The sequence below is a fragment of the Somniosus microcephalus genome, chromosome 27, assembly GCF_052327205.1.
Source record: "Somniosus microcephalus isolate GS21.2 chromosome 27, FLI_Smic_1.0, whole genome shotgun sequence".
Lineage (NCBI taxonomy): Eukaryota > Metazoa > Chordata > Chondrichthyes > Squaliformes > Somniosidae > Somniosus > Somniosus microcephalus.
This window is the reverse complement of record NC_141013.1, coordinates 23,389,105-23,416,014: the sequence shown is the minus strand read 5'-3', so window position 1 is coordinate 23,416,014 and position 26,910 is coordinate 23,389,105. Positions and strand designations below refer to the sequence as shown.

The 26,910-nt window shown below is 45.1% G+C and overlaps 1 protein-coding gene across 2 annotated transcripts in view; it reads right to left on the bottom strand.

Annotated features, from left to right (window-relative positions):
- myo1ea (myosin IEa) overlaps nucleotides 1-26,910 on the bottom strand; it is a 148,607-nt gene that overhangs the window by 36,991 nt on the left and 84,706 nt on the right. For both annotated transcript variants that reach the window (XM_085968693.1, XM_085968694.1), the window contains exons 7-14: nucleotides 26,431-26,562; nucleotides 23,072-23,206; nucleotides 21,991-22,123; nucleotides 15,619-15,815; nucleotides 11,142-11,222; nucleotides 10,037-10,123; nucleotides 2,715-2,801; nucleotides 658-825 (exon numbers count right to left, since the gene is read on the bottom strand). In XM_085968693.1, the coding sequence (XP_085824819.1) occupies nucleotides 658-825; nucleotides 2,715-2,801; nucleotides 10,037-10,123; nucleotides 11,142-11,222; nucleotides 15,619-15,815; nucleotides 21,991-22,123; nucleotides 23,072-23,206; nucleotides 26,431-26,562 (1,020 nt within the window). The remainder of the gene's footprint in view (nucleotides 1-657; nucleotides 826-2,714; nucleotides 2,802-10,036; nucleotides 10,124-11,141; nucleotides 11,223-15,618; nucleotides 15,816-21,990; nucleotides 22,124-23,071; nucleotides 23,207-26,430; nucleotides 26,563-26,910) is intronic.

Below are 26,910 nucleotides of genomic sequence, written 5' to 3'. Positions count from 1 at the left end.
ACCTTCATCAGTTTAGGCTTTCATATGCATGCAAGGCTTAGCCACTCACGCAGCTCATAAATGCCGATTCTATGTAGTCTGTAAATGGTAGATCATGCAAGGCTTTGCCAATGTACTTTACTACTGTTAACCACTTCATTGGTCGGTCTGCTCACCTTCAGAAGATGCCATTTTCACATGAAAGCATGGGGAATGAGAGGGAAAACACTTGCACACATAGATGCTATATTTGTATATAAAATAACCAATGACGAGAATGAATGTGTAGACCTGTATACTATCCCTCATTGATCTTAGAGCAGAGTTTGGACAGTCTCGATCTAGTTCTGATTGGGAGCAAGTCCATTGCAAAAAAGACACATCACTTGGCACTAATTGAGAGTTCCTACTGGTTTGAAAACCCAAACTTGCTGTCACCTAACCACTACTTCTTGTTTAACATCATCTTCTCTTCTACTTTTCGGCCCCCCCCCCCGACTTGATGGTGTTCTGACATATGGGCTTCGGCCTTCATCCAGGCTTCTCAATATCTTGACACAATACCAGCGCAGTGTTACTAATTCGGGTCATAGCAACACAAAAACTCTCAGGTAGCCCCTTTCTAAAGACTTGACGTAAACCTCGGACAGTAATTGCATTTCCATCATGTTTGGTTACCTTGCCTGCATAGTGATGAATGATGAAACCCTGGTTCCAGCTGTTGAAGTGCTCATGGGTTCCGATTTGCATCTGCAATTTCTGCAACAATGTCTGATCTGCCCCTTCTCCCGTTGCATGCATTGTCGCACAAACATCATCCAAAATACTCAAAATGCCTGGCGGATTCTGTGAATCAATAGATATTGTTACAGACCATAGGGTATACATAACAGGATAATGGTATGATGTAGTGGTCAGTGGATTCCTTGCATTATTTATAAACGCGACACATATTGCACCTGGAATACTGCGTACAGTTTTGGTGTCCATACTTAAGAAAGGACATACTTGCTCTCGAGTCAGTACAAAGAAGGTTCACTCGGTTAATCCCGGGGATGAGGGGATGGACATATGAGGAGAGGTTGAGTAGATTGGGACTCTACTCATTGGAGTTCAGAAGAATGAGAGGCGATCTTATTGAAACATATAAGATTGTGAAGGGGTTGGATCGGGTGGATGCGGGGAAGATGTTCCCGATGATGGGTGAAACTAGAACTAGGGGGCATAGTCTTAGAATAAGGGGCTGCTCTTTCAAAACTGAGATGAGGAGGAACTACTTCACTCAGAGGGTGGTAGGTCCATGGAATATGCTGCCCCAAAAAGCTGTAGAAGCTACATCATTACATAAATTTAAAACAGAAATAGACAGTTTCCTAGAAGTAAAGGGAATTAAGGGTTACGGGGAGCGGGCAGGAATTTGGACATGAGTCTAGGTTCGGATCGGTCATGGCCCTGTGGGTAGCGGAGCGGGCCCAGGGGCCGTGTAGCCTGATCCTGCTCCTATTTCGTGTGTCTAATTCTGTTAGATTCAGGAGATGGTTCTGTGATAGTGGATTGGCGGTTAGGATCAGATCAGCCATGATCTTATTGAATGGCGGAGCAGGCTCGAGGGGCCGATTGGCCTACTCCTGCTCCTATTTCTTATGTTCTTATGTTCTATCTATATCTCAGTGACGTAGTAATGTTTTGGGGCAGGAGAAGATCATAGATTCATCAGTTCTGGAAATGTATCACCTTTCCCAATAGGAATTCATTCAGTCCTTTTAAAAAAATCTGCCACAGTTTTTAAATTCTTTTAGTAATGTGTTTCACAATTCTATCACCTTTTGCTAAAAAAAAAAGTTATCTAACTTTGCTATTTTCTTTTGACACCTTCGCTTTAAGCCGTGCGCGCTAGTCTTCGAATCATGGGCCCAACTGAAGAACTTTCTTAGATCCAATCTCTCCAACTTCATGAACATCTTAGAGTGCTGGCTCTCCCTAATCAGTCCCTGTCCTTCCAGGTGACTCATCAAAATCGCAAACACTTCCATTGCTCACCTGCCTATTACATATAGCTCTATAAATATTCAATAAGTATTGAAACCTCCCCTCTGAATTTATGTTCTATTTATAATCCTGTAACACATTTTTGACAGATTTGTTCTGTAACCCAAGAAAAATCAGTTGGAAATGTTCTGCCATGTCACTTTTATCATTGTAACCTAAGAAGAATGTTAGTCAGGTGGTTCGTACAGACCAATGGTAGATTTGTTTTCCAGTCACATTGTTCCTACGGACCAATCACAGCACTCAAAACTAAAGAGCCGGGGTTACCACCAAAATGGTCATATGGTTTCCAGCGACTAATAAACCACTACAGGGTATTAACCAATGAAATTCCTCGAAAATGACACTAACAATTGGAACGGTTCCATGATTAGAATTGGCAAAGAGATTGCTTAAAAGAGATACACATTTTTTATTATAAAATAGATTACAGAACTTTTCTTGAATTTTGGCATCTTACACAGGAGTAACTGTGCAACTATATCAAAGTACTAGGAAAGTATTTTACGGAAATTCTTAAGAAAAGTCAACAAGTAAATGAAGGAAAAAGCATTAGACTTGATTTTATTTCTTTTATAAATGGCACTATGGTCTTTGCTGATGAACAATGAAGCATTAAGGAGGCTACTGTTACATATATTTGGACATCATTCCAAGTACATACAAGAATCAGTTCTGATACTTACAACTTTGTTCTCTATAAGATCGCAGACTATTTTATTATTGAAATAGTCAATTGCAGTCCATTTAATTCCCTCTTGCACATATTCTTCCTAGGGGATGAGAAATACACAATATTTGATGAGCTCATTCAGACCTAAAAAGCCCTTTGGTTGCAGTAGAGCTGAAATAAAAGACACTGAATCGCAACAGTATTCACTACAGCACTGTGCCCGATGTTGCAGGCCTGTAACCCACAGTTGCTGTCCAACAGCCTCTGCTAAGTGTCCAGTCTCAAGGGTATATTTGTAAATTTTCTGCTCATCAAGGTGAAGCATGCTAATGCTAAGAGTACAAAAACAAAGCTACTTGGGTCAAATAGGCGAAATTTGTGTATTGCATCTTTTTGGTAAAGTAATGTGAATTAAAAATTGGCTTTAGTTAATTATATATTTAAGAGAACTCTTCTGACTTGCGAATACACAGAACATCGACAGTTTCTGTGGTGTATGTAACCTGTTCCACCTTAAGAGAACTTAAGCCTGGTCCACCTTAAGAAAGGTACTACTTTCTTTGGCTGCTGTATACGTAATACCGGTGGTGACCACACCGGTATATAAGCACAGTGTAATAATATTGTATTCAGTATAGTCCGACCTCCAACCAGTAAAGACCTGTTGAATTTACTCTTGTGGTCTGTGTAGTAATTCTCACTATAACACACAGACTTAACAGTGGCGACGAGTCCGATTCTTACCCTGCTGCAGTAATTTCCACGGCGACTTCGTCCACAGACAGGACGTCGAAGAGAGGTTTCCACCCTCATCACCTACGGGAAGACACGTCGAGCGGCAGGCATCGAGCAACCGGAGTGCAGAAGACATCCTGACCTCGAAGCCTCCATCAGCGACTGTCAGCTTCTTCTACTACCTCGTGGTGGGTAAGCCGGGCAGCGACGCGACAGAAAGTCAACCGCGTTGGCTGTACAGACGGGGCTGGGAAGACGGAGGAATAAGGGCGGTGAGGTCGATCGCGACCAGAGATAAGGGCCGGGCCGCTTTCGAGCGAGAGGCGCAGCGTGGGACATCGATCGCGACCGGAGATAAGGGCCGCATTCGGGCTAAAGGCGCAGCGTCTGGGGAAACTGAAGGCGCGAGAGCCGCGGTGAAGCAGAGACAGCGTCGGGGGACGGGTGAAGACCGCCAAGCGCGGGAAAACCGCCATTTTGTGGGCGGAGGACGACGGCAAGAGCGGGAAGCCGCCATCTTAGATAACATTAAAAATACGATAAATTGCTACGATGCCTAAACATGGGAACATTAATGCCTTCGACAGTGATATAGAAGACTGGGCTATGTATGTAGAACGCATACAAAACTATTGTAAGGCAAATAAAATTCCTGAGACAGATAAAGCACTAACATTACTAAACTTAATGGGTGCGAAGACATACGGGCAATTGAAACACCTGTTATCACCAGATGAACCGGCGGATAAGACGTTCGAACAGATTGTTACTGTCCTAAAAAATCATCTTAGCCCCACGCCGCTGATGCTAGCGGAACGATTTAAATTTTACGATAGAAGACAGCTGCAAAATGAAAGCAATGCTGAATATTTGATGGAATTACGTAAGCTAGCAAAATATTGTCAGTTTGGAACGGGACTGACAGAGGCACTTCGAGATAGATTTGTGTGTGGTTTATTTAAACAGGATACACAAAGGCGACTGCTCGAGGAGAATGAGCCGTCTCTCGAGAAGGCGGTCACTATGGCAGCAGCACACGAGGCCGCAGCGAGAGGCACGGCAGTAATGCAGCTACGGCCACCGGAACTAGGTACAAACAAATTGGGTTTGAGTTCTGTCAAATGTTATCGTTGTGGAAAGACAACGCACGATCAGAACCAGTGTTGGTTTAAAAACCAAGAATGCAGAACGTGTGGCAGGTTTGGCCACATAGCTAAAGTATGCCGGTCAGGAAAGAAGACCAGCAATAAAAAGTCACCGCAAGGAAAATATGCAAAGGTACACAAGGTGACAAAGAACAGTTTGACTGAACAGAAGTCAGATTCAGACGCTAGCAGTAATGAACTGGATAGCTTAAGAATACACAACGTTGGTAAGGATACAGACCTCCAGACAATTTGGGTCACTCTTAAGATAGCAGGAGTCCAAGTAAAAATGGAATTGGACACTGGATCGGCATTGACGGTCATGAATAAGAAAGATTACAGAAGGTTATTCCAACATATTCCCTTACAGGATACGGAGATTATATTGAAAACGTACACGGGGCAAAGAGTGTACCCCATCGGAAAAATAGAGGTAGAAGTGGTCCACAAGGGCGAAGGAAGCCAAGTAATGGACTTATATGTGCTACCTGAAGGAGGTCCACCACTACTAGGACGGGAGTGGATTAGGAAAATGAATATGGACTGGCACTCCTTGAAAGCACTAACGGTAGATTCCGGGGAAACAGCTGTCAAACCTAAACGATTGTCCAGAATATTGGATGAGGCTAAAGAGGTGTTCCAGCCGGGACTGGGAACACTGAGAGGAATTACGGCAAACATCAAGATTGATGAACATGCACAACCAAAATTTTTAAAGCCAGACCGGTACCCTATGCAATACGACCTGCGGTTGAAGCGGAGCTGGAAGCACTAGAACGTTCAGGGGTACTGTCTAAAGTAGATTGGAGTGAGTGGGCTACGCCCATTGTTCCCGTTATGAAACGTCCTGCGAACAATAAGCCAGGAGATCCAGGGAAGGTTCGCATCTGTGGAGATTTCAAGATCACCGTTAATCCGGTGCTTCACACGGTACAGTATCCGCTTCCACGGATTGAGGATATTTTCGCTTCACTGTCTGGCGGGAAACACTTCACCAAGATAGACCTGGCGCAGGCGTACTTGCAGATGGAGGTTGAAGAAGAGTCACGCCAATACCTCACGATCAACACGCATCGAGGGTTGTACCGGTACAATAGGCTGGTTTTTGGTGTGGCATCGGCTCCAGCAATTTGGCAGAGGGCCATGGAGCAGGTATTACAGGGAATTCCAGGCACACAATGTTACCTGGACGACATTCTGATCACAGGTGATGGTGATGAACAGCATCTCGCTAACTTGGAACTAGTGCTCAACAGACTGAAAGAGTATGGACTTAGGGTAAATCGGCAGAAATGTGAGTTCTTCCAGAAGCGGATCTCGTACTGTGGTCATGTCATCCGGGAGGGGCTTCATAAGTCTCCTGACAAGATAGCGGCAGTTGTAAAGGCTCCCGCTCCGGAGAATGTCTCTCAGTTGAGGTCGTTTCTAGGATTAATTAACTACTACCATAAATTTCTGCCAAATCTATCCACGGTGCTGCATCCGTTGAACGCTCTTTTACAGAAAGGGGTACCATGGGACTGGGGCGAAAACTGTAAGAAGGCATTTCGCAAAAGCAAAGAATTGATCACCTCAGAGGAAGTGTTGGCTCACTTCAACCCGACACTGCCTATTCGGTTGGCTTGTGATGCTTCTCCATATGGTATTGGGGCAGTACTCTCACATAAATTGCCAAATGGCACGGAAAGGCCAGTCGCGTTTGCATCCAGATCATTGACCTCCGCTGAGCGCAACTATGCGCAGATCGATAGGGAGGCCCTTAGCCTTGTCTGGGGAGTGAAGAAGTTTAATCATTACCTACAGGGCCAAAAATTCACACTTCTGACGGACCATCAGCCGTTGGTGTCCATTTTTAACCCTAAGAAGGGTGTTTCGGTGATGACAGCACAGCGTCTCCAGAGATGGTCTCTTTTCTTAGGGGCACATCAATATCAGATAGAATTCAAAGGTACGAAACAGCATGGCAATGCTGATGGCCTGTCGCGCCTGCCACTACCTGAAGATGAAGACACGACGAAAGTTGACCCTGTTGAGTTATTTCATTCGACCATTATCGAGTGTTTACCTGTCACCAACGCAAGTATTGAAAGAGAAACCAGGAATGACCCGACACTGTCCAGAGTCTACGAGGTGACAGTGAAAGGATGGCCAACACGGGGTGATCCTCTGTTACCGGCATTCTCGGCAAGGCGAGACCAGCTGTCCGTCTGCCATGGTACTTTGATGTACGGGACAAAAAAGTGATTATTCCTCCCAAGTTAAGGGAAAGAGTTTTAAAAGAACTACATGAAGGTCATCTGGGGGGAGTTAAAATGAAAAGTCTTGCTAGGGCTTACGTATGGTGGCCGGGTATTGACCAACAGATTGAGGAGTTAACGAAAAGCTGCGCTGGGTGTCAAAAAGTGCAAAATGCACCTCCGATAGCACCGCTACACCCATGGGAATGGCCTTCAGCCCCATGGCAACGCGTACACATTGACTTTGCTGGTCCATTCATGGACTCCATGTTCCTAATCGCGGTGGACGCACATTCCAAATGGCCAGAAGTCATCAAGATGAATACCACTACTTCAGAAAAGACAATTGCGGTGTTAAGAACAATATTCGCAAGGAACGGATTGCCAGAACAGATCTGTTCGGACAACGGACCACAGTTTGTGTCGGAAGAATTCCAACAATTCTTAAAGAAGAATGGAGTTAAACATTATACCTCTGCCCCATATCATCCGGCGACAAACGGGTTGGCTGAAAGATTTGTCCATTCAAAAAGGCTATTAAGGCCATGAATGATGATCAGATTCCGCTGCAACACAAGGTCGATAAGTTCCTGATGTTATATAGAAACGCCGATCATGCCGTGACTAACCAAAGTCCTGCTATGATGTTTTATAACAGGAGGTTGCGGTCCAAGTTGGACTTGTTAAAACCAAATGTGCGGAGGGAAGTGGAAAACAAACAGTTTCGGCATATTAACAGCAAGACCACTCGAACTTTCGACGTAGGACAACCAGTGATGGCAAGGGGCTATGGAAACGAAAAATGGCAGTCCGGAACAATCCGGGCCAGACAAGGACCTCTGATGTACACCGTAGATATTGGTCATAATGTGATAAGGCGTCATGCGGATCAACTGGTAGAGTCGAGAGCAAGGGTCGAACCCATGGTTGTGACAGAGACAGCTGTGGAAGACGTTCATGAACCTGAAGCATCTACCTCGGCCGAGAATGTATTTGATGATGATGACACCCAATACATTGGCAACCAACTAGAGGAGGCACCTCAACAACAAGAATCAGAGACCACTGAAAGGCGTTATCCAAGCCGAATCAGAAAGCCTCCTGAGAGACTGAACCTTTGAACTGTTGTACCTGAAGTTATATATGTATATATGTTATGTTTATTTGGGGATATGACTGTTAAGCTAAAAAGGGAGGATTGTGGTGTATGTAACCTGTTCCACCTTAAGAGAACTTAAGCCTGGTCCACCTTAAGAAAGGTACTACTTTCTTTGGCTGCTGTATACGTAATACCGGTGGTGACCACACCGGTATATAAGCACAGTGTAATAATATTGTATTCAGTATAGTCCGACCTCCAACCAGTAAAAACCTGTTGAATTTACTCTTGTGGTCTGTGTAGTAATTCTCACTATAACACACAGACTTAACAGTTTCTATGGAAGTCCTTTGTCTGATATTGGTGCCTATATTCAAAAGTTAATTGGGTCAGATGATTACATGATGTCTCGGTCTTGCTCTTTGTAAATGCTAATTGACACAGGAGTAAATTCATCATCTATAATGGATGCACGATCAGGTTAATGCTATATTAGGTGTCAAAGGCAGACAGAACATTGGGCAGCCAGGAGGTTACTGTTCACTCCTTAGCTACTTAAAATGATAAAAAGTGGTCTATATCTTAATTGAGCTGGGGTGACAGGAGTGAGAGTTATGACGACAGACTGGGTATATTTGGGTTATATTCCCTGGAGCTGAGGAAGTTGAGGTGTGATCCGATTGAGGTTTTTATATTCAACACTAGTTACAAAAAAGGACTTGCTGCAGTTTGCTTTAATGAGAGCATGAATGCGGCATTGATGAAGTTTTGAAGAGTGCATTGCAGGGTTAGAAACATAGAAGATAGGAGCAGGAGTAGGCCATTCGGCCCCTCGAGCCTGCTCCGCCATTTAATGAGATCATGGCTGATCATCCAAACTCAGTACCCTGTCCCTGCTTTCTCCCCATATCCCTTGATCCCTTTAGCCTTAAGAAATATATCTAACTCCTTCTTGAATATATTTAATGAATTGGCCTCAACTGCCTTCTGTGGTAGAGAATTCCACAGGTTCACCACTCTCTGGGTGAAGAAATTCCTCCTCATCTCTGTCCTAAATGGCTTACCCCTTATCTTTAGACTGTGACCCCTGGTTCTGGACTCCCCCGCTATCGGAAACATCCTTCCTGCATCTAGTCTGTCTAGTCCTGTTGTAACCCAAGACCTTGTGGTTACATTATAAACTCCAAGGGCAATTTCTTGACTGTATTTATCAGACTAGAAATTACCGTTGGAAAGAATAGTGGATGAATGTTTAAAACATTTGAATGACAGCACAGACGACATTTAAATAAATGGGTTAACACCACTATTAAAATAGTGGACACCATGTGAACATATTGAGCATTTGTCTTTTGGTATTCCCACAGTCGTTGCCAGACTATATATTTTTTGTTAGAATTAAGGTTTGTTTTTGGCGGTTCTTTGTTCTCCTGCTCAAGGTCAATCAGATTTAAAAGTGTGTGTGTGTGTTGGGGGGGGGGGTGGGGGGGGGGGTGGAAGAGGGAGAGGAGGCGGAGATAAAAATTCATGTTGATCTTCCTTGCATAGAAAATGGACAAGAATTACATTTGAACAGGGACAGGAATTAAATTGAAACAGTTGGAGAAAAATCTAGATTTTCTTTAAAGTTGGACATGCAGACAATTAGAGCTGCCCGATTTGTGGAATGAAGAGGCCCCTGCCAACTAGTCAAGGGCTGTAATATAATCTACTGGTTCAGGTAATGTTTATAAATAAATCAAACTTCACACTCCCAGTTTCAGATATCAATCACACTTCAACAATACTCCCAAGCAAAACAAAAATATGTTTCAATGGCAAGACTCTTACAAGAAATAGGATTACAGGTTAAATAATAGGAACATAGGAACAGGAGGAGGCCATTTAGCTCCTCGAGCCTGTAATAATACCCCATCATTTAAGGGCTTATCTCAATATTGTACTTTTCATTATAAAATGCAAATATCTTGGCTACATTTCTGGAGATTTACGGGAAGCATGAATAAGTTATATGGAAACACAGCTTGACGTGGTCATGACTTAATTTTAAAATGAAAGGTTCCAGCCAAGTGGACAGCCTACTTAAACATTATAAATAAATTAGAACAGTCGGACATACCTGCTCAGCTTTCAGGGTGAGCTCAATAAATATCTGCTGGAGTTTTTCATTCACAAAGTTGATACAGAACTGCTCAAAGCCGTTTTTCTACAAATACACAGGTAGAACATCTTAAAAGTGGCTGCACATAACAAGAGCTTTCAATAAAGTCTAGAAATGAGTTTGAGTGATATTGGCAGGACAAACAGCACAATCGGGTAACATTTCTCAGCTATTTTAGCGGAGCAAACCCATTTAAAATAAACCAGTTAACACCCAAGTTAAAAAAGCGGATAAAGGGATATCATGCAAATACATTAAGTGTTCACCCACTGATATCATTAACAGTTACCAGTCTTAAAGAGAAGCTACATCATTAAATACATTTAAAACAGAAATAGACAGTTTCTTAGAAGTAAAGGGAATTCGGGGTTACGGGGAGCGGGCAGGAAATTGGACAGGAGTCTATGTTTGGAACGGTCGTGGCCCTGTGGGTAACGGAGCGGGCCCAGGGGCCGTGTAGCCTGGTTCTGCTCCTACTTCTTGTGTTCTAATTATGTGTTAGATTTCAGGAGATGGTTCTATTCCTGTTCCTGGCTGGGGTGAAGATCACCTTTTACAGAAGGTAAGTACTGTAGAAAATATAGGGACAGTGATCTCCTGGATGAGTTTCGATCGCCTAGATGGGTCGGAGAGGAATTTCCCAGATTTTTTTTCTCCCAAATTGGCCATTGGGTTTTTTATCTGGTTTTTCGCCTCTCCCAGGAGATCACATGGGTTCGGGAGGGATGTAGAGTGATAGTAGATTTGAGGTTAGGATCAGATCAGCCATGATCTTATTGAATGGTGGAGCAGGCTCGAGGGGCCGATTGGCCTACTCCTGCTCCTATTTCTTATGTTATGTTCTTAATGCCAACATTTACTGACATTCACAACCACTAGCTGGAAACAGGTACTTTACTGAACACATCTGGCACCAAGGTGTATTAAAACACTCCCAAGAAGAATTAAAAATAATTTGGGGCGATTTTATTCTAAACACTGTGTTTGACGTTGAAATGTACATGAACAGAAATGTGAAAAGGCAACACTGAAGCAATTTGCAGCCGGTAACTTAAAGTCATACTTGGAAAATCTCAAAGCCGTAGATGTCTAGAACGCCGATGTTGTATTCCTCGTAGTCTTTCTCCATGGCCTTGTTAATAGACTGGAAAAAAATACAAAACAACTGTGACTGCACATGTTGTGCAAAAATATTCTGGAGTTGGAATGGAGTTGTGCGATCCTAGTTACCACTTTGGTAGGAAATTCCTTTGTCCAGTGTTAATAAAAATATCACCTTCAATAATACAGCAGAGAAAGGAATTTCATGGCGATGTACAGATATCACACGGTTCAATTTCAACCCTTTTATACATCATAAAATACAAAACTTATAACCAATCTAATCACCAAGAACCGTTAAAAATTTAAATAAACAGCTGACATCCTTTAGTCAATCTTCTACTGATTTGAATATTTTTATTTCAAACAGTAGATGTTGATGCCATCATAATGGAATCTTGTTCAGAGGAGTTCCTGAACCCACAGCGACAGGGAATGGAGTTAACATCAGCAGATCCATTAATACCAGCAAAAGGTATTAGATAAAGAATATTACTAAGCAATCAGTACAAGTAATTCTGTTTCCTTCCCCCCCCCCCCCATATTTTCTCCCCTCAGTCCAGTTCCAGAGGCCTTAAAGTACCTAATCCACGTGCCTACGTTCATGCGTGAATCTCAGCCTATGCAGAGAGCTTCGGTAGGCTATTGAACTGTATGGGGCATTGACAGGGTAGATGCGGAGAGGCCGTTTCCCCTGGCTGGAGTGTTGAGAACTAGGGGTCACAGTCTCAGGATAATAGGTCGGCCATTTAAGACTGAGATGAGGAGGAATTTCTTCACTCAGAGGGTTGTGAATCTTTGGAATTCTCTGCCCCAGAGGGCTGTAAATGCGGAGTCTTTGAAAATATTCAAGGCTGAGATCGATAGATTTTTGGACTCTAGGGGAATCAAGGGATATGGAGATCGGGCGGGAAAGTGGAGTTGTGGTCGATGATCAGCCATGATCTTATTGAATGGTGGAGCAGGCTCGAGGGGCCGTATGGCCTACTCCTGCTCCTATTTCTTATATTCTTATCACAGCTGATCACAATCTTGTCCGCTCCTGAAATTCACATTGTACAGCAGTCAGGAGCAGGCTCACTGACTGATTTTTTGTTTGTTTTCCTCTTCCTAGGCAGGAATGCTGAGTTCCCACGGTCAACCTAGTGGAGATCAGCCACCTCACAAAGGCCTGGAATCAAACCTGAAACCTTTCCACACTCGGCAGGGCATTTACCCACTGAGCGATCACTGCTTTCAAAAAGGGGTATGAAGGGTACAGAGTCACTCTTCACTGCAATGTATCATCTTCAGTGCGATTAGATCAAAGTGCTTTAAGTACTGGAGACACGAACATCCCATCAGCAAACACAATTTCTGCCTTCATTCGACTCCTTCGCGGCACACAAATCTCACATGATCACAAGAGAGGTATAAAATGGGAAGGTTGGGCAATAAGATTGACAGCTTACACCCTCCAACCTCTTCCTCCACGAAGAAAATCTTGTCAAATATCTTCCAAGAAATCATTCAGCAGCATCGTTAGGAATCTCCCCCGATCGCCTAATGGAGCAAAGGCATCATCTGGTGCGACACTCAAGGCCGTACAAACTGGGAGGTGTCCGGTCTGTCCGGAGTTAGCTGATCTCACCAGGGGTGGAGATACGAATGCTGCAGTCAACTTCAGTGCCCCCGAGCTAGAGAGAGGGGAAACGATCAGATTGGACCCCACTCCTGATGGTTCCAGCTATGCCTGCTGGAAAGCAAGCATCTTGGACATCGGGTACGGACAGAATCGGGGTTGGCTGCGATACCTTCCATGGCCAAGCAGCCCGCTGACGCTTGTGGTCTCGGCTCACACATGAAGAGTGGCCACTTGGACGAGATACCAGTGCCTGTATAACCCAGCAAGAGTCCACACTTTCAGGAGCGAAGGCGAGAACATTGATGAGAAAAGTGCAGTACTCTACATCCAACTAGTCCACCTTGTTACGGACAAGAGAGAGTGGCTAAAATGCAAAGGTGTTCCATTTCTTAAGAGCTCACATCCCTCATCTTGGGGAGTAGAAAACCTCACACAAAAATTTTTTTTTTAAATAGGATTTGGATGGTGGTTTGTCCTCAATCAAATGGTTAGCTCTTTATTTACATGAAGTCTTTGCTCATTTTCAAGAAATACTCTGTATTTTATCTGTTTTTACCAACAACAGTAAAGCTCCAAAACTACTGGATAACTGATCTGATATTCCCAAAAATACTTGATTTGGAATCAAATATAAAATGTTTAATTGCAGCTACCCTGATAGTTCAAAGTTTGGTAGCAGTGTGTTATTTCGGCTGCTTCCAAAAAGCTTTTTTTTTTTTAAATGCCGTATCAATGAGGCACTTGGTACATGGGATAATTTAATGAAGGGAGTATTGTTCTCTTCATACCACTGTCGAACAAGGTCACTTTTGTGACAGCAACAACAGAGAACATGTGGCAAAAAACATCTGCAATTTTTTTTTTGGGGGGGGGGGTGGGGGGAGGGGAATAAAATGAAACAACATAATGCAGTGCGGTAAAAAGCACTTCAATTAGTCTATGCGATTCAATTAGAGGAAGGACAGTCTGGGGGAGTGCACTTTGTTCAAAGCATTTCCTCGAAGTCTATGTGAAACAAATATACTTAGAAATGCATTAGTAACCTTTAAAATGAAAGTGTACGGTCATGTTTCCTGCTCAATGTTGATCCACCACTTCAAGCACCCTTCCCTTCACAGCCTATCTGCTGATGCTACATCTGCCCTTTTACCTCCTCCCTTCCCACTGTCCAGGGCCCCAAACACTCCTTCCAGGTGAAACAGTGATTTACTTATATTTCTTGCAATTTAGTATACTGTATTCGCTGCTCACGATGCGGTCTCCTCTACACTGGGGAGACCAAACGCAGATTGGGTGACCGCTTTGTGGAACACCTTCGTTCAGTCCGTAAGGGTGACCCCGAGCTTCCGGTCGCCTGTCACTTGAATTCTCTGCTCCACTCCCACTCTGACCTCGGCCTCTTGCACTGTTCCAATGAAGCTCAACGTAAGCTCGAGGAACAGCACCTCACCTTTCGATTAGGCACTTTACAGCCTTCTGGACTCAACGTTGAGTTCAACAATTTCAGGCTATAACCTCAGCCCCCATGTTTTTTTTTGTCTCTCTCACATGGCAGCTGTCGATCAGTCTGCCAGTGCCATTTACACTTCATCTAGAGTCATCTTTTGTTTCTTAACCTGTCCCATTACCATCTCCTTTCACCTTGCACCATCATCCCTTTCGTCTCTTAATCTCTCCTGCCTTCCATTCTATCACAGACCTTCCCTTTTGCTCTTTCCTCCATTCCCCCCTCTCCCTGCAACCCCCCCCCACCCACTTGCTTAAAAATCTGTTACATCTCCAACTTTCAGTTCTGACGAAGGGTCATCGACCTGAAACATTGGGGGAGAAATTCGGTGGAGCCGCAAATGGGGCGCCCAGCTCGCCTGGGCGCCAGAATCAACGCTGTGATCGGAGCAGTTGCGACCGCCGGAAATTCAGCTTGTGCGCCCCAAGAGGGACACGGGGCGCTGCTCGAGGCGCTCCGCGTCCCTCTTAGGGTGCTGAAACTGAATATCACAACGCAACGTGCCGCAGCGCCACGGCGCGCTGCGGTACTGCAGGCCTTCCTCCCATTCTTAAAGGGGAGGGGCCTGCACCAGCGCGATCAGAGATCGCGAGTGCCGGCAAAAGAGCCCGGCACCGAGGAGAAGTGCTGGGCTCTCGGAAAACAGCCGGCACTGCCACAGGGGGGAGACCAGGAGGCCGGGGACGGAGGTGCTGGCAGGCGGCCGCCGAAAAAAAAACGGCCGCCCCGCACCTCCACCTCAATTTGTGCCACTCCCACCACAGGTAGGCCCCGTGAACCGGGCGCAATTTGCGAACGGCGCTACAGAGGCGGGTGCTACCAAATATCACGATCGGGGCGGTAGCGGGGCGCTGCGCACACCGATGACGTCATCGGCTGCGGCACAGTGCAACAAGTTAACGTCGCCATTAGCGTCCCAGCTAAATATCGCGGGAGGCGTGGCCAGTGGCGCTAAAGCCACTGAGTGCCCTCTTTAGGCGCTAACTGGTGGCACAGCCCACCGAATTTCTAGGCCATTAACTGTTTCTCTCTCTACAGATGCTGTCTGACCTGCTGAGTATTTCCAGCATTTTCTGTTTTTTATTTCAGATTTCCAGCATCCGCAGTATTCTGATGTTCTATCTGCTGATGTGACTGGCAAAGATGTCCTGAAGCAGCTCTATTCATTCCATAGACCCACGAGAGAAGTGATTTAGATCCATGACCATGCACTACCGGCTGAGCACTGTCCCTTTAAATATTTAACAGGACGACCTCATTTTGCGAGCATTAGAAGCCGCGCAGGACAAAGTGCCCAGATGTACTTACGTCTACCAAATAGTCAAAGATGCGCGAGTGAAGAGCCTTGGAGAGTGCATCTCTTGTATAACAAGCCTGCTCCACATTTAGCGTCACGTTAATAGTTTCAGACTTTCCTCCCCACTTGCTGTCCATTTTCCTGCTGGTCAATTTTTCCTTCAGTCGCTCCTGATTAATGCCAAGTAGGAAAGCTGGGAACGCCAGGACTGTGGAATAAATACAAGAGTTATTTATTCGCTCAATTAAAGGAGTTTGGTTCTCCCGATGTATATAGGAGTCTTGGCTCCTTGGCAAACTTGCGTTTTAATAGACCGATGCACTAAAATTCAGCATCGATAAAATAAATGCAAAAATACATTTTACAAGTTGCTGCAGAATTTTCATGCTGGTTTATTCAGTGACCATAAATTATGAAGAATACTGCAAGACTGACAACCTTCTCCACACTCTACAATCACTTGATTTACAGTGATACAATTTAGCAAGTTTTCTTGAGAAGCTCTGGGCTATAGATAAGATAAATATAGGTCCTAAAATGACACTGAATGCTTAATGTATTGTCTGAAATTCCTCCCTGCTCTACTTTAGTGGAGGCATTAACTTGTTCAAAATGATAGGTTAAGACTTCGACCGGAACAGTGAGAGGACTTTCTATGAACGCTTTAAGCACTTGGAAGTTATTATCCCTCAGAGTAATTTTGCAGGCCAAATGGTAAGTTCAGGTAAATTGCCAGACTTTTCCTAAAAATAATGGGGCGGAAAATTGGGTCGCGCCTCCTTTGGGGTGTTAACTTCGCCGGGGTGCTACTTTTAGCGCACCGAAAAAGTTAGCGCCCCGCGCCCAAAATTCACCTGTAGCACCCCAAGAGGGAGGCAGTAGCGCCCCGCCTCCCTCTTGGGGCGCTGCGAGTGAATATCGCGGCGCTACGTGCCGCAGTGAGTCACGGTAATGCAGGCCTTCGGGGAGGGGCCCAGCGCAGTGCAGCCCAGGGCCCAGCTGGGCCACCAGGGATCGGAGTGCCGGCAAAAGAGCCCGGCACTCGAGAAGTGCCGGGCTCACGGAGCGTAGCCGGCACTCCGCGGTGTGGGGGGGGGGCGGGGGGGCTGCACGGAAGGCTGGGGACGGCAGAGGGGTCAGGTGCTGGCAGGCGGCCAACAACAAAAATGGCCGCCTGGCTCCTTCCCTTTAATTTGTGCCATCCTGGCCACAGGTAGGCCCCCCTGACCATGTCGGACACAGCATCCGGCGGTAAGTCGGGGGGGGGGCGCAAGCGGGGCGCTGCACATGGCGATGCTGTCATCGCCGGCAGTGCAGCGCTGCGGGGCGCTAACGGTTACCACCGCCGCTAACCTCCCGCCGCCCTTTTAGGGCGCTAACCAACTGAATTTTTCCCACTACTGTATATATCCCAGTGAATTTTTAAAAAAATTATCAAGCAGTAACATTATCAGATATCTCAGGAATGCATAGAATCATACAGCACAGAAGGAGGCCATTCTGCCCATCGTGCCTGTCCTGGCTCTTTGAAAGAGCTTTCCAATTGGTCCCACTTCCCTGCTCGTTCCCTATAACACTGCAATTTTTTTCCTTTTCAAGTTTACATCCAATTCCCTTTTGAAAATTACTACGGAATCTGCTTCCACTAGCATTTCAGGCACTGCATCCAGATCATAACACCTCTATTAAATTTTCCCTTAACCTTCTCTGCTCGAAGGAGAACAATCCCAGCTTTTCCAGTCTCTCCACATTAATTAAAGTCCATCATCCCTGGCACCATTCTAGCAAATCTACTGTGCACCCTCTCGAAGGCCTTGACATCCTTCCTAAAATGTGGTGCCCAGAATTGGGCACAGTACTCCAGCTGGTGCCTAACCAGTGAATTATAAAGAATCAGCCCTAAAATGTATTGTATACTATGAGAGAGTTGCTCCATGATGGCCCAGCAGGTATATGCAGTGTTCTATGTGGAAGCGAACAATAGAGTACATGGGCCCACATTTAATTCTTGATCGGAGTGAGCCAGATGAACCTAGCGGAGGCTGCGGTAGAGGTGATCATCAGGCCTCCGTGCCCCTTTACTCTGGAGCGATCTAGCCAATGGCACCAGTCTAGACAGCAGCTCGAGTCTAGACAGCGGCTCTGTGTGGGCTTTGGGGGAGGATGGAATTGGGCTTAGCTGCGATGCATCCAGTGACCAAATAGCAGACTGTCACTCACAGGATAGGCTCATACATGAAGAATGCAGCTTGGGCAAGGTACTGAAGAGCAACTGGTGCCCGCATGAGCCAGTGCCATCCAGAGAAGCAAGCAGAAAGTTGGAGGAAATCACATGCCTTCTTACCCAAGCTCAACATTCACAAGCTCATTGACCACCCCCCCAACATGCCAGAACTACAATTACTGGCAGTTATTGTAATTTGGCTATCCCAAAGGACGAGAGTTCTGGCAATTCTTCCTCACAAGGATTAGAGTGGGAATGACAATTCTTCAGCGTTTTCGACTTTCAGGCACAGATGAACTTAATTACGGGAGAGTGATTAGAAATCACACTGCCAGAGCACCATGCTCATTGCCCTGGACCCACCACACTTGCTATAAAAAGGAACAGTTCACATGCTGCTCATTAAATGAATTGCAGGAGCTCAATTTGGATTTGGATTGAAGCCATTTAAGAATGAAATGCAGTTGTATTGGAGTGAATATATAGGTGTGCGGGGAGGTTTATATGGATGTTCTGTGTCAAAGTAAACATTTTAATGGACAGTAAAAGAAAGAACTTGCATTTATATAGCGCCTTTCACGAGCTTCGGACATCCCAAAGCGCTTTGAAGCCAATGAAGTATTTTCGAAGTGTAGTCGCTGCTGTAATGTAGGAAATGCGGCATCCAATTTGTGCACAGCAAGGTCCCATAAATAGCAATGTAATAATGACCTGATTATCTGTTTTAATGATGTTGGTTGAGGGATAAATATTGGCCAGGACACCGGGGAGAACTCCCCTGTACTGTCCTTAAGTACTGCAGTGTAAGCCTAGATTTTGTGCTCAAGTCTCTGGAGTGGGACTTGAACCCACAACATTCCAACTCAGAGGCGAGAGTGATACCAACTGAGCCACAATAAACACACTGAAAAGATTTGGTGACAATATATGCTGATGTTCCACACAATGGGAGTAATTTTTACCTTCACCACCTGGGCGGTAGTCTGGCAGATCAGGCCACTTGTACAACCTGCCAGATCTTCATTCCATTGAAGCCAAAGGGATGTAAGCTGGGCGGGTTCGACAGTGGGCTGGCAATCAGATCGGCTACACTGTCGTCTGGGTAGGAGACAGATTTGTGCTCCCACTCTCCCACGTGATGTGCTCCCAATGTTGGCCAGGACACCAGGAGAGGGGCCGAGTGGACAATGGGCTCTTCCCTACAGTGAGGGGAACTTCCCCTCCGGCAATATATAAAGAGACAGAAGAGTCACGCAAGAATGGCATTGGTTGCCTGAGAAAGTCCTTGCCTTCTGGGGGGGGGGGGGGAACTCCGGGAAGTTCTGAGGAAACAAAACATCCCATGGAGGCCTGTTGACATTTGTTGAGACTATGGGGTAGATTTTCCCTAAGCTGTCGGGAAGGAGGCGGGACTACAACTTTTGGGTTTTAGTCCCGCCTACATCGACGTCCGGCCAATCCGCGCGATTTTCCCTTGATTGGCCTTGTTGAGCCCGCCCAGCGGGCTCAGCAGGCCAATTAAGGGCCACCCGGCAACAGGTGACGTCACAGACTGAAATTTCATCTGTCAAGAGTTCTTGACAGATGAAACATCAGTGTTTCACAGCTGTTTGAAGCTGTCAAACACTGACAGTCTGACTTCTAACCTGAGTCCTTCTACACAGACTCAGTTAGAACTCTCACCGGCAATGAAAGCTGAAGGCTGTCACTTTTGACAGCTCGCAGCCATTTTGCTTTCAGTGCCGGCTGAGTGTTGGACTCCCGAAACCTAGAGGAGGAAAGGCTGTTAAGGTAAGTACAGGTAATTTAAACTTCTTTACACACTTTAGACACACCAAACACACTTACCTTTACACTCATGCACCCATCACTCACCTGAACACCGACATCGCGACCCCTCCAAGCCCTTCAACCCAACGGCCTGACTGCTCTAACCTGGCGTGGTTTGGAGCTGTCGGGAATCCCACACGAAACCCCTCAAAATAGGGATTCGGCTAAAAACTGCCTGTTAACTACCTGTTAACAGGCAGTTAATTGGTACTAATCCCTTCCCGCCTCGGGTCGGCGGGTCCCCGCCTCCCCTGAAACTTGCGTGGAGGCGGGTTTTGGGCGGGATGGTGTCGGGACCCCCGAATTCGGGATTTCCCCCCCCGCACGCCTGAAACCCTGCCTGACGGCTCCAGGAAAATCTACCCCTATAGCTCAGAGTCAGCGCCTTCAAGAGAGGAGAATGTAAACTTGGGGGGGAAGACAACCCCTTGGGGAATCATGTCCTCATATCCTTCTTGTACCCTTGGAGAGCATTCAAAAACCTACTTTAATCCTGAAACTACAATTACAGACCAACCAGAGGCACCGGGTTTCTGGGAATCTGTCGGGAACTCTGGGAATCCAGATGGAAATTTTCCATAGGTTTTGAACGTGTCACAAAACGGTCACAAGATGGTTGCAGTGAACTGAAGGGGCCCTGTTTTAAATTAAAGCGAAGTTGGTGGGGTTTTGGCAGCTGTGGCAGGCACAGATGTTGCAGAACAGGATGCAGACGCTAAACTCCCGGGAAAATAAAAAGCTCCGCAATTAGGGAATGCTGCAAAACTGTCCAAATGGAGCAGAATACGGCTAGGTGCGGAAACAAGGGGAAACTGCGCATGAGAGAAAGGAACACTTCCTTAGGAAAGAAAGAGTGTTCAGTGCAGAAATCCAACAGTAGCCATCTGAACTCCTGTTTACTGTTGCAGGGGCTCCATTTATTTTTAGTACTGTATAGCACAGTAAATCAAACAGTAAAATCAAACATCAGCCTCTCTGCATCTCCAGGAGAGACTCCGATTCCAGCTTAGAGAAACTGGGGTAGATTTTAACCTACAGCACTTGGGAGCACGTCACCCGTTGTAGAACCCACCCGATTCTTATCTCATCGAGGGGAAAATTTACCTCACAGTTTCAAAAGCACATTTAACCAAAGGTTAACAACCTTCAGTGGGCAGAATGGTTTCAATCACCTCTAGCACTGAGAAAAGAACAATTTAGCAACAGAAAAAACCCAACTAAGTGCCACAAACCTGCCCCTTTTTTGATTGAAGAGTTACTCACTAGATGTATTATTGAGGGCCACAATCCCAATACCCGTCTCTCAATCTATGGGGTCGATCTTGACTTTGAGAGATAGTGTAAAAAACGGGTGATAGCGAATCGGCAGCCCCTTTTACATCTCTCCCGGTGGAGGGCGATGGAAATATAAACATGTAAAACGGGCTGCTGATTCACGATCACCCGTTTACTTTATCGCACAAAGTCAAAGTCTACGACAGCTCCAACATCACAAAGTCGCTAGGGTGTGGATGGATGACCATCAACAACAACAACTTGTATTTATATGGCGCCTTTAACATATTAAAACATCCCAGGTCACAGGCGAGGGAGGTGGGTTCCAGATTCCGAACACCACTACCATAGAAAGTAGGAATGAACACAGCAGGGAAAGTACGTATGATGCTTCCAAGAACGCAGCTACAATGTGTTGCACTATTCCCCTTCCTTAACTGTACTTAAATCTTGACGTCTATGCTGATTTTGCTAACACAAGCGGGCTGGTTGGCCCAATCAATTCCGTGTTGGTGGTTATCCGCCACACAAGCAGTAATCCTAATCTCATGTGCCCACCCTGTTCCCATATCTTGTATCCCCTTTCCTTGAACAACCTATCTAAACTATTCTTAAATGTTGGCATGGTTTCTGCTTCAATCGCCAACTCCGATGGTACATTCCGCACAATGCCTGTACAAAAAGGGTTTCTCCTGCTCTGTCCTCAATCTATGTCCTTTTTATCCTGAATCCCTCAACCACCGGAAACAGTCTGTTTCTATCAATCTTGTCCCATCCGTCCAGTTATTTTATAAGGAAAAGCATCCAATCAAATCCTCCAGTAACCTCCTTTGTTCTAACAAAAATGGCCCCAGATTTTCTGGCCTTTCTCCATACCAGGCAGCACCCTAGTGAATCTGAACTGTACCTTCTCTATTGCCTCAACACCCTTCCTATAGGGTGGAGCCCAAAACTGCACCCGGCCCTCCAACTGTGGTCTTGTACAGATTCACCATTACATCTCGATTTGTAACACAGTGTAGACTCCAGTACAATTCAGAAATGGAGTACTTACATTCTTCACTTTCTACAGCAGCATAGTTGCCAACCTCTTTAAAAGTGAGGTTACCCATGTGAAGCACACCAGCCACAATCTGTAGGACCATAGCCTGCTCATCAGCAAAGATCCCAATCACATTCATAGCGTGCTGTAAATAAATAATCATTTCAAATTAAGTGATGTTCATACATGCGGAACAGACGGATTGGCTCCTTAAGTTGCTAATGTAGCTTATTAATAACTGTTGAGGTGAGTGATGCAGAGAATCCTTGGGCTCACTGCTGGTTTATAATTTATGGAGTTTTTGATCTGTTAAAATACATGTATTTACAGAAACACACTCGGGTGAAGAATTCCAAACATTCATTCCTTTCAGAAAAGGCGAGTGAACAGTATAAATATCTCAGGATGTTGTAGAAGAATCCAGAGATCCAGCAGTTGGCTTTGTAAAGCCTGGGAATATATTGCATGCTTTGTTTGACTGGCGGTAAGGAGGGAGGGGGGTAGGAGGGGGGTAAAAAAAGGAGCGAGAGAGAGAGAGAGAGGGGGGAGGGGGAAAAGGGGGATGAGGAAGGGACTTGCATTTATATAGCACCATTCACAACCACCGCAACGTCCCAAAGTGCTTTACAGCCAATGAAATACTTTCTGAAGTGGAGTCACTGTTGTAATGTAGGAACCGCAGCAGCCAATTTGCGCACAACAAGCTCCCACAATGTGATAATGACCAGATAATCTGTTTTGCTGATGTTGATTGAGTGATAAATATTGGCCAGGACACCGGGGAGAACTCCCCTGCTCTTCATCAAAATATTGCCGTGGGATCTTTTACGTCCACCCGAGAGAGCAGACAGGGCCTCGGTTTGATGCCTCATCCGAAAGAGGCACCTCCGAAATTATGGGGGCCGTATTATAAAGAAATCAACTCTGATGGAACCTGGCACACGCCCAGGCGGCAGGGCTTAGTGACGCACCATGTGGGGCATTTACCCACTGAGCCCGTGGCTTGCACAGATCTAACCAGAGGGATGCATCAAGTCAGTACAAAGCGAGATGACTGGTTTCGCGAAGTACAGAATTAAAAATAAAATCTCACCAGAGTTTCTTGAAAATCCTTCCGGTCATTAATGTCGTCCACTTTATAGGAACCAGATTGGTTGAGGTAAAAATAGTATTCCAGACTGGTGATTCCTAGGTTGGACTTCTGGTCTGCAGATGCACCTTCAATAAGCTTGAAGAGACACAAAAATCAGGCCAACAGGTCACCAAATGAACAGAAGAGGCCACATTTTAACAAAAGTCGATGTGCGCGTCAACTGTAGTTACATAATTATGCTGCAATTTTTATACTGACAAAACAATTTGCATTTGGAACAGCGCAAGTCAAACGGTTTAAATCAGATACTTGGTATAAAGAAGAGTTTTCCTCTTTAGTATCCAGTCCCCCATTTATAACTGAAAGTGCAAAACTCCATCTCAGAACAGCTGAGGTATTAACAATTGGCCTCAGTACCCCGGGATAGGAACAGAAGCAAAGCAAAGAATCGTAGGGGACAGGAGGAACAATTCTGAGATTTGGAGTATGGGGACATAACCCTTATCAAAAAATTCAGTGGTTGCATCTATAGATAGGGAGGGGGAAGACATGCAGTTCAGAGGTTCAAAGGGAAATGGAGTAACCTGGCTGCCAATATTGAATTCATTTTCTGGTAATTGCCGCATTATACCAAGAAAAGTAGCACACACGAAGAAAAGATTGAAGAAGTCTCAGGATAGGGGGTCGGCCATTTAGGATTGAGCCGAGGAGAAATTTCTTCACTCAGAGGGTTGGAATTCTCTACCCCAGAGGGCTGTGGAGGCTCAGTCGTTGAGTATAATCAAGGCCGAGACCGATAGATTTTTGGACTCTAGAGGAATCAAGGGATATGGGGATCGGGTGGGAAAGTGGAGCTGAGGTCAAAGATCAGCCATGATCATACTGAATGGTGGAGCAGGCTCGAGGGGCCGTATGGCCGACTCCTGCTCCTATTTCTTATGCTCTTAAAAGACCAGTCTCAGATGATGAAGGCGATCTTATTGAAACATAAGATTGTGAAGGGGCTTGATCAGGTGGATGCGGTGAGGATGTTCCCAATGATGGGTGAAACTAGAACTAGGGGGCATAATCTTAGAATAAGGGGCTGCTCTTTCAAAACTGAGATGAGGAGAAACTTCTTCACTCAGAGGGTGGTAGGTTTGTGGAATTTGCTGCCCCAGAAAGCTGTGGAAGCTACATCATTAAATACATTTAAAACAGAAATAGATAGTTTCCTAGAAGTAAAGGGAATTAAGGGTTACGGGGAGCGGGCAGGCAATTGGACATGAGTCTAGGTTCGGAATGGTCATGGCCCTGTGGGTAGTGGAGCGGGCCCAGGGGCCGTGTAGCCTGGTTCTGCTCCTACTTCTTGTGTTCTAATTCTGTGTTAGATTTCAGGAGATGGTTTTATTCCTGTTCCTGGCTGGGGTGGAGATCGCCTTTACAGAAGGTAAGTACTGTAGAAAATATAGGGACAGAGTGATCTCCTGGAAGAGTTTCGATCGCCTAGATGGGTCGGAGAGGAATTTCCCAGATTTTTTCTCCCAAATTGGCCATTGGGTTTTTTTATCTGGTTTTTCGCCTCTCCCGGGAGATCACATGGGTTCGGGTGGGATGGAGAGTGATAGAAGATTTGAGGTTAGGATCAGATCAGCCATGATCTTATTGAATGGTGGAGCAGGCTCGAGGGGCTGATTGGCCTACTCCTGCTCCTATTTCTTATGTTCTTACACAACAATTTCTGGGTGGAAAATAATACCACAAATAAACTGTTAGATAAGATGACCACAAATAAACTACTGCTCCCAGGAGCAGGTGTACTATAAATGGAATATAATCCGACTCGGCCAGACTCCCTGTCAGAGTTCAATCAAGGAGAATTGATAATGTAATGTTAGATAAGATGACAATTCCAACAGATAGATAAGAAAAAAACCATAAATGCTGAAAATCTGAAATAAAAAGATAGAAAATGCTGGAAATGCACAGCAGGTCACTCAGCTCCTGAAAAGGGGAAACAATGGTGTCTGACAAAGCTTTCACATCCAATATGTTAAAGTGTCATCAACTGATGAACCTGCTGTGTAATTCCAGCATTTTTAATTCTATTAGGTTGCTAGTTCCAGGGTTATAAAAACAGTCCAACAGTTTCTAGTAAACAAGTTAAAAGTAAATACAAATCAGGAAAGATGTGACTGACTGATTTGGGAGAGAGTGCATCATCACTTAAACACGTCAAGTTTTGGAGAGCTTGATGCTTCTACTAATCCATTTGTTTGTAAGCAGTGACGAGATCACACACAGATATTCTGATAACAGTCCATTCCAACGCACCGGCTTCACTGCATATGGTCAGTGTGGAGTCCTCTGCATTATCCACAATCTATGTAAACACGTCAAAGCACTGAGGGGCCATGTCTGTCAACTAGTGTCGCACCAATTTAGACAGGCTCTTGTCAATTGCTTTACTCTACACTTGAGATCTGCTCACTTAATTTCATGATGAAAAAGTGGTTGATAAATCTGGTCATGCTTGCGTACAAATGGAATATTGGTATATAAATCATATTGAAACACAGTCACGCAATGAAAATGATGCAAAATGGCTATTCAAAGTCAAGTTTTTATAGTGAATGCCACTGCATAAACCGGACAAGTAAAATGCAAGAACACTGGTCTTGGAGTTAAAAAGCACGGACTTTCAGTCGGTACAGAAGTAAGGGTGCTACAATTAGCCTGGGCACCTCTGAATTAAGAAGGGAAAGAAATCAGCCAAATTGCCCACTCCTGATCACAATCCAGTAACCCGTGTTGCGAAGTATGCAGATATTGGGATTAGCTGCCTCACAAAGTCAAATAGCCTACCAGACCCAGTCTGGCCTCTTGGCCAAGGGAGTAAAGGGGATCTTTATCGCAGGAGGAGTTAGCACCTTTGGTAAAGGAGGAGGAGGAAATGCTAACAAAGTCCATGAAATAAACTGTTATTTCAGCCCATTGCTTCAGATTGCCAGCGTCCATATGACAAACTGAACAGAAAGCCCAGCCTTTAGGAATTTCTGCAATGCAGGAAAGATATACTTAATCAGCAACTAAAATGTCAATTATTATTTTTTTTTAATGTTTCAGTTGCAATTGTATGAAATACAATTGAGCAAATTTGAGTCACCTCATTCACTAGTTGTGAGGTTTTATATAGTATAGTGTCATTAAGCACCTTCTGTTACATCTTGCAGAGAGGAGAATGGCTTTACGCCCACACTTTCCACCATTAGCACTGCAGATGGGAAGGAGAAGCCAGCTCCCGTCTTTCCCCAGACCACCCGCAGTTTCAGTCAGATGCTTTCTTAATCGCGAAAGGAGACTAAAACTTTACGACTAACCTGATAGAAAATGTGGAAGCTTCGTTCTCCAGGATTCCGTGCGACAACCCTGGATTTTTCCAGTAGGAAATTGGAGATTTTTCCGCCATCTGGCTCCCCACCTGGGCTAAACTGGATTTCAAAGTATTTCCCCTGCACAGATCAGTCATACTTTTAATAACAGGGAAAACCACAGGCACAGAACAAGCAGCAGCCATGAATTACACAAAGAATTTAATTGAAGTATCAGGGCTACGGAACTCTATGCAGTCCTTTTATAGAACTACATGGTTACACTGTTGTGTTTTACCGACAATCACCACATATATTTTGAACCTTTTATTGGACCCGCTTAATATAGAAAGTCAAATTTAAATAGCTCACTTGAGGCACCCTCCCTAGCTACAGGGTATAGAATAATGTCTGTATGTCTGAGGAGGGAGTAATGTACTGTACATCACCAAATTTAATCAGCGTCAATTTTCCTGGGATGCCTCCCAA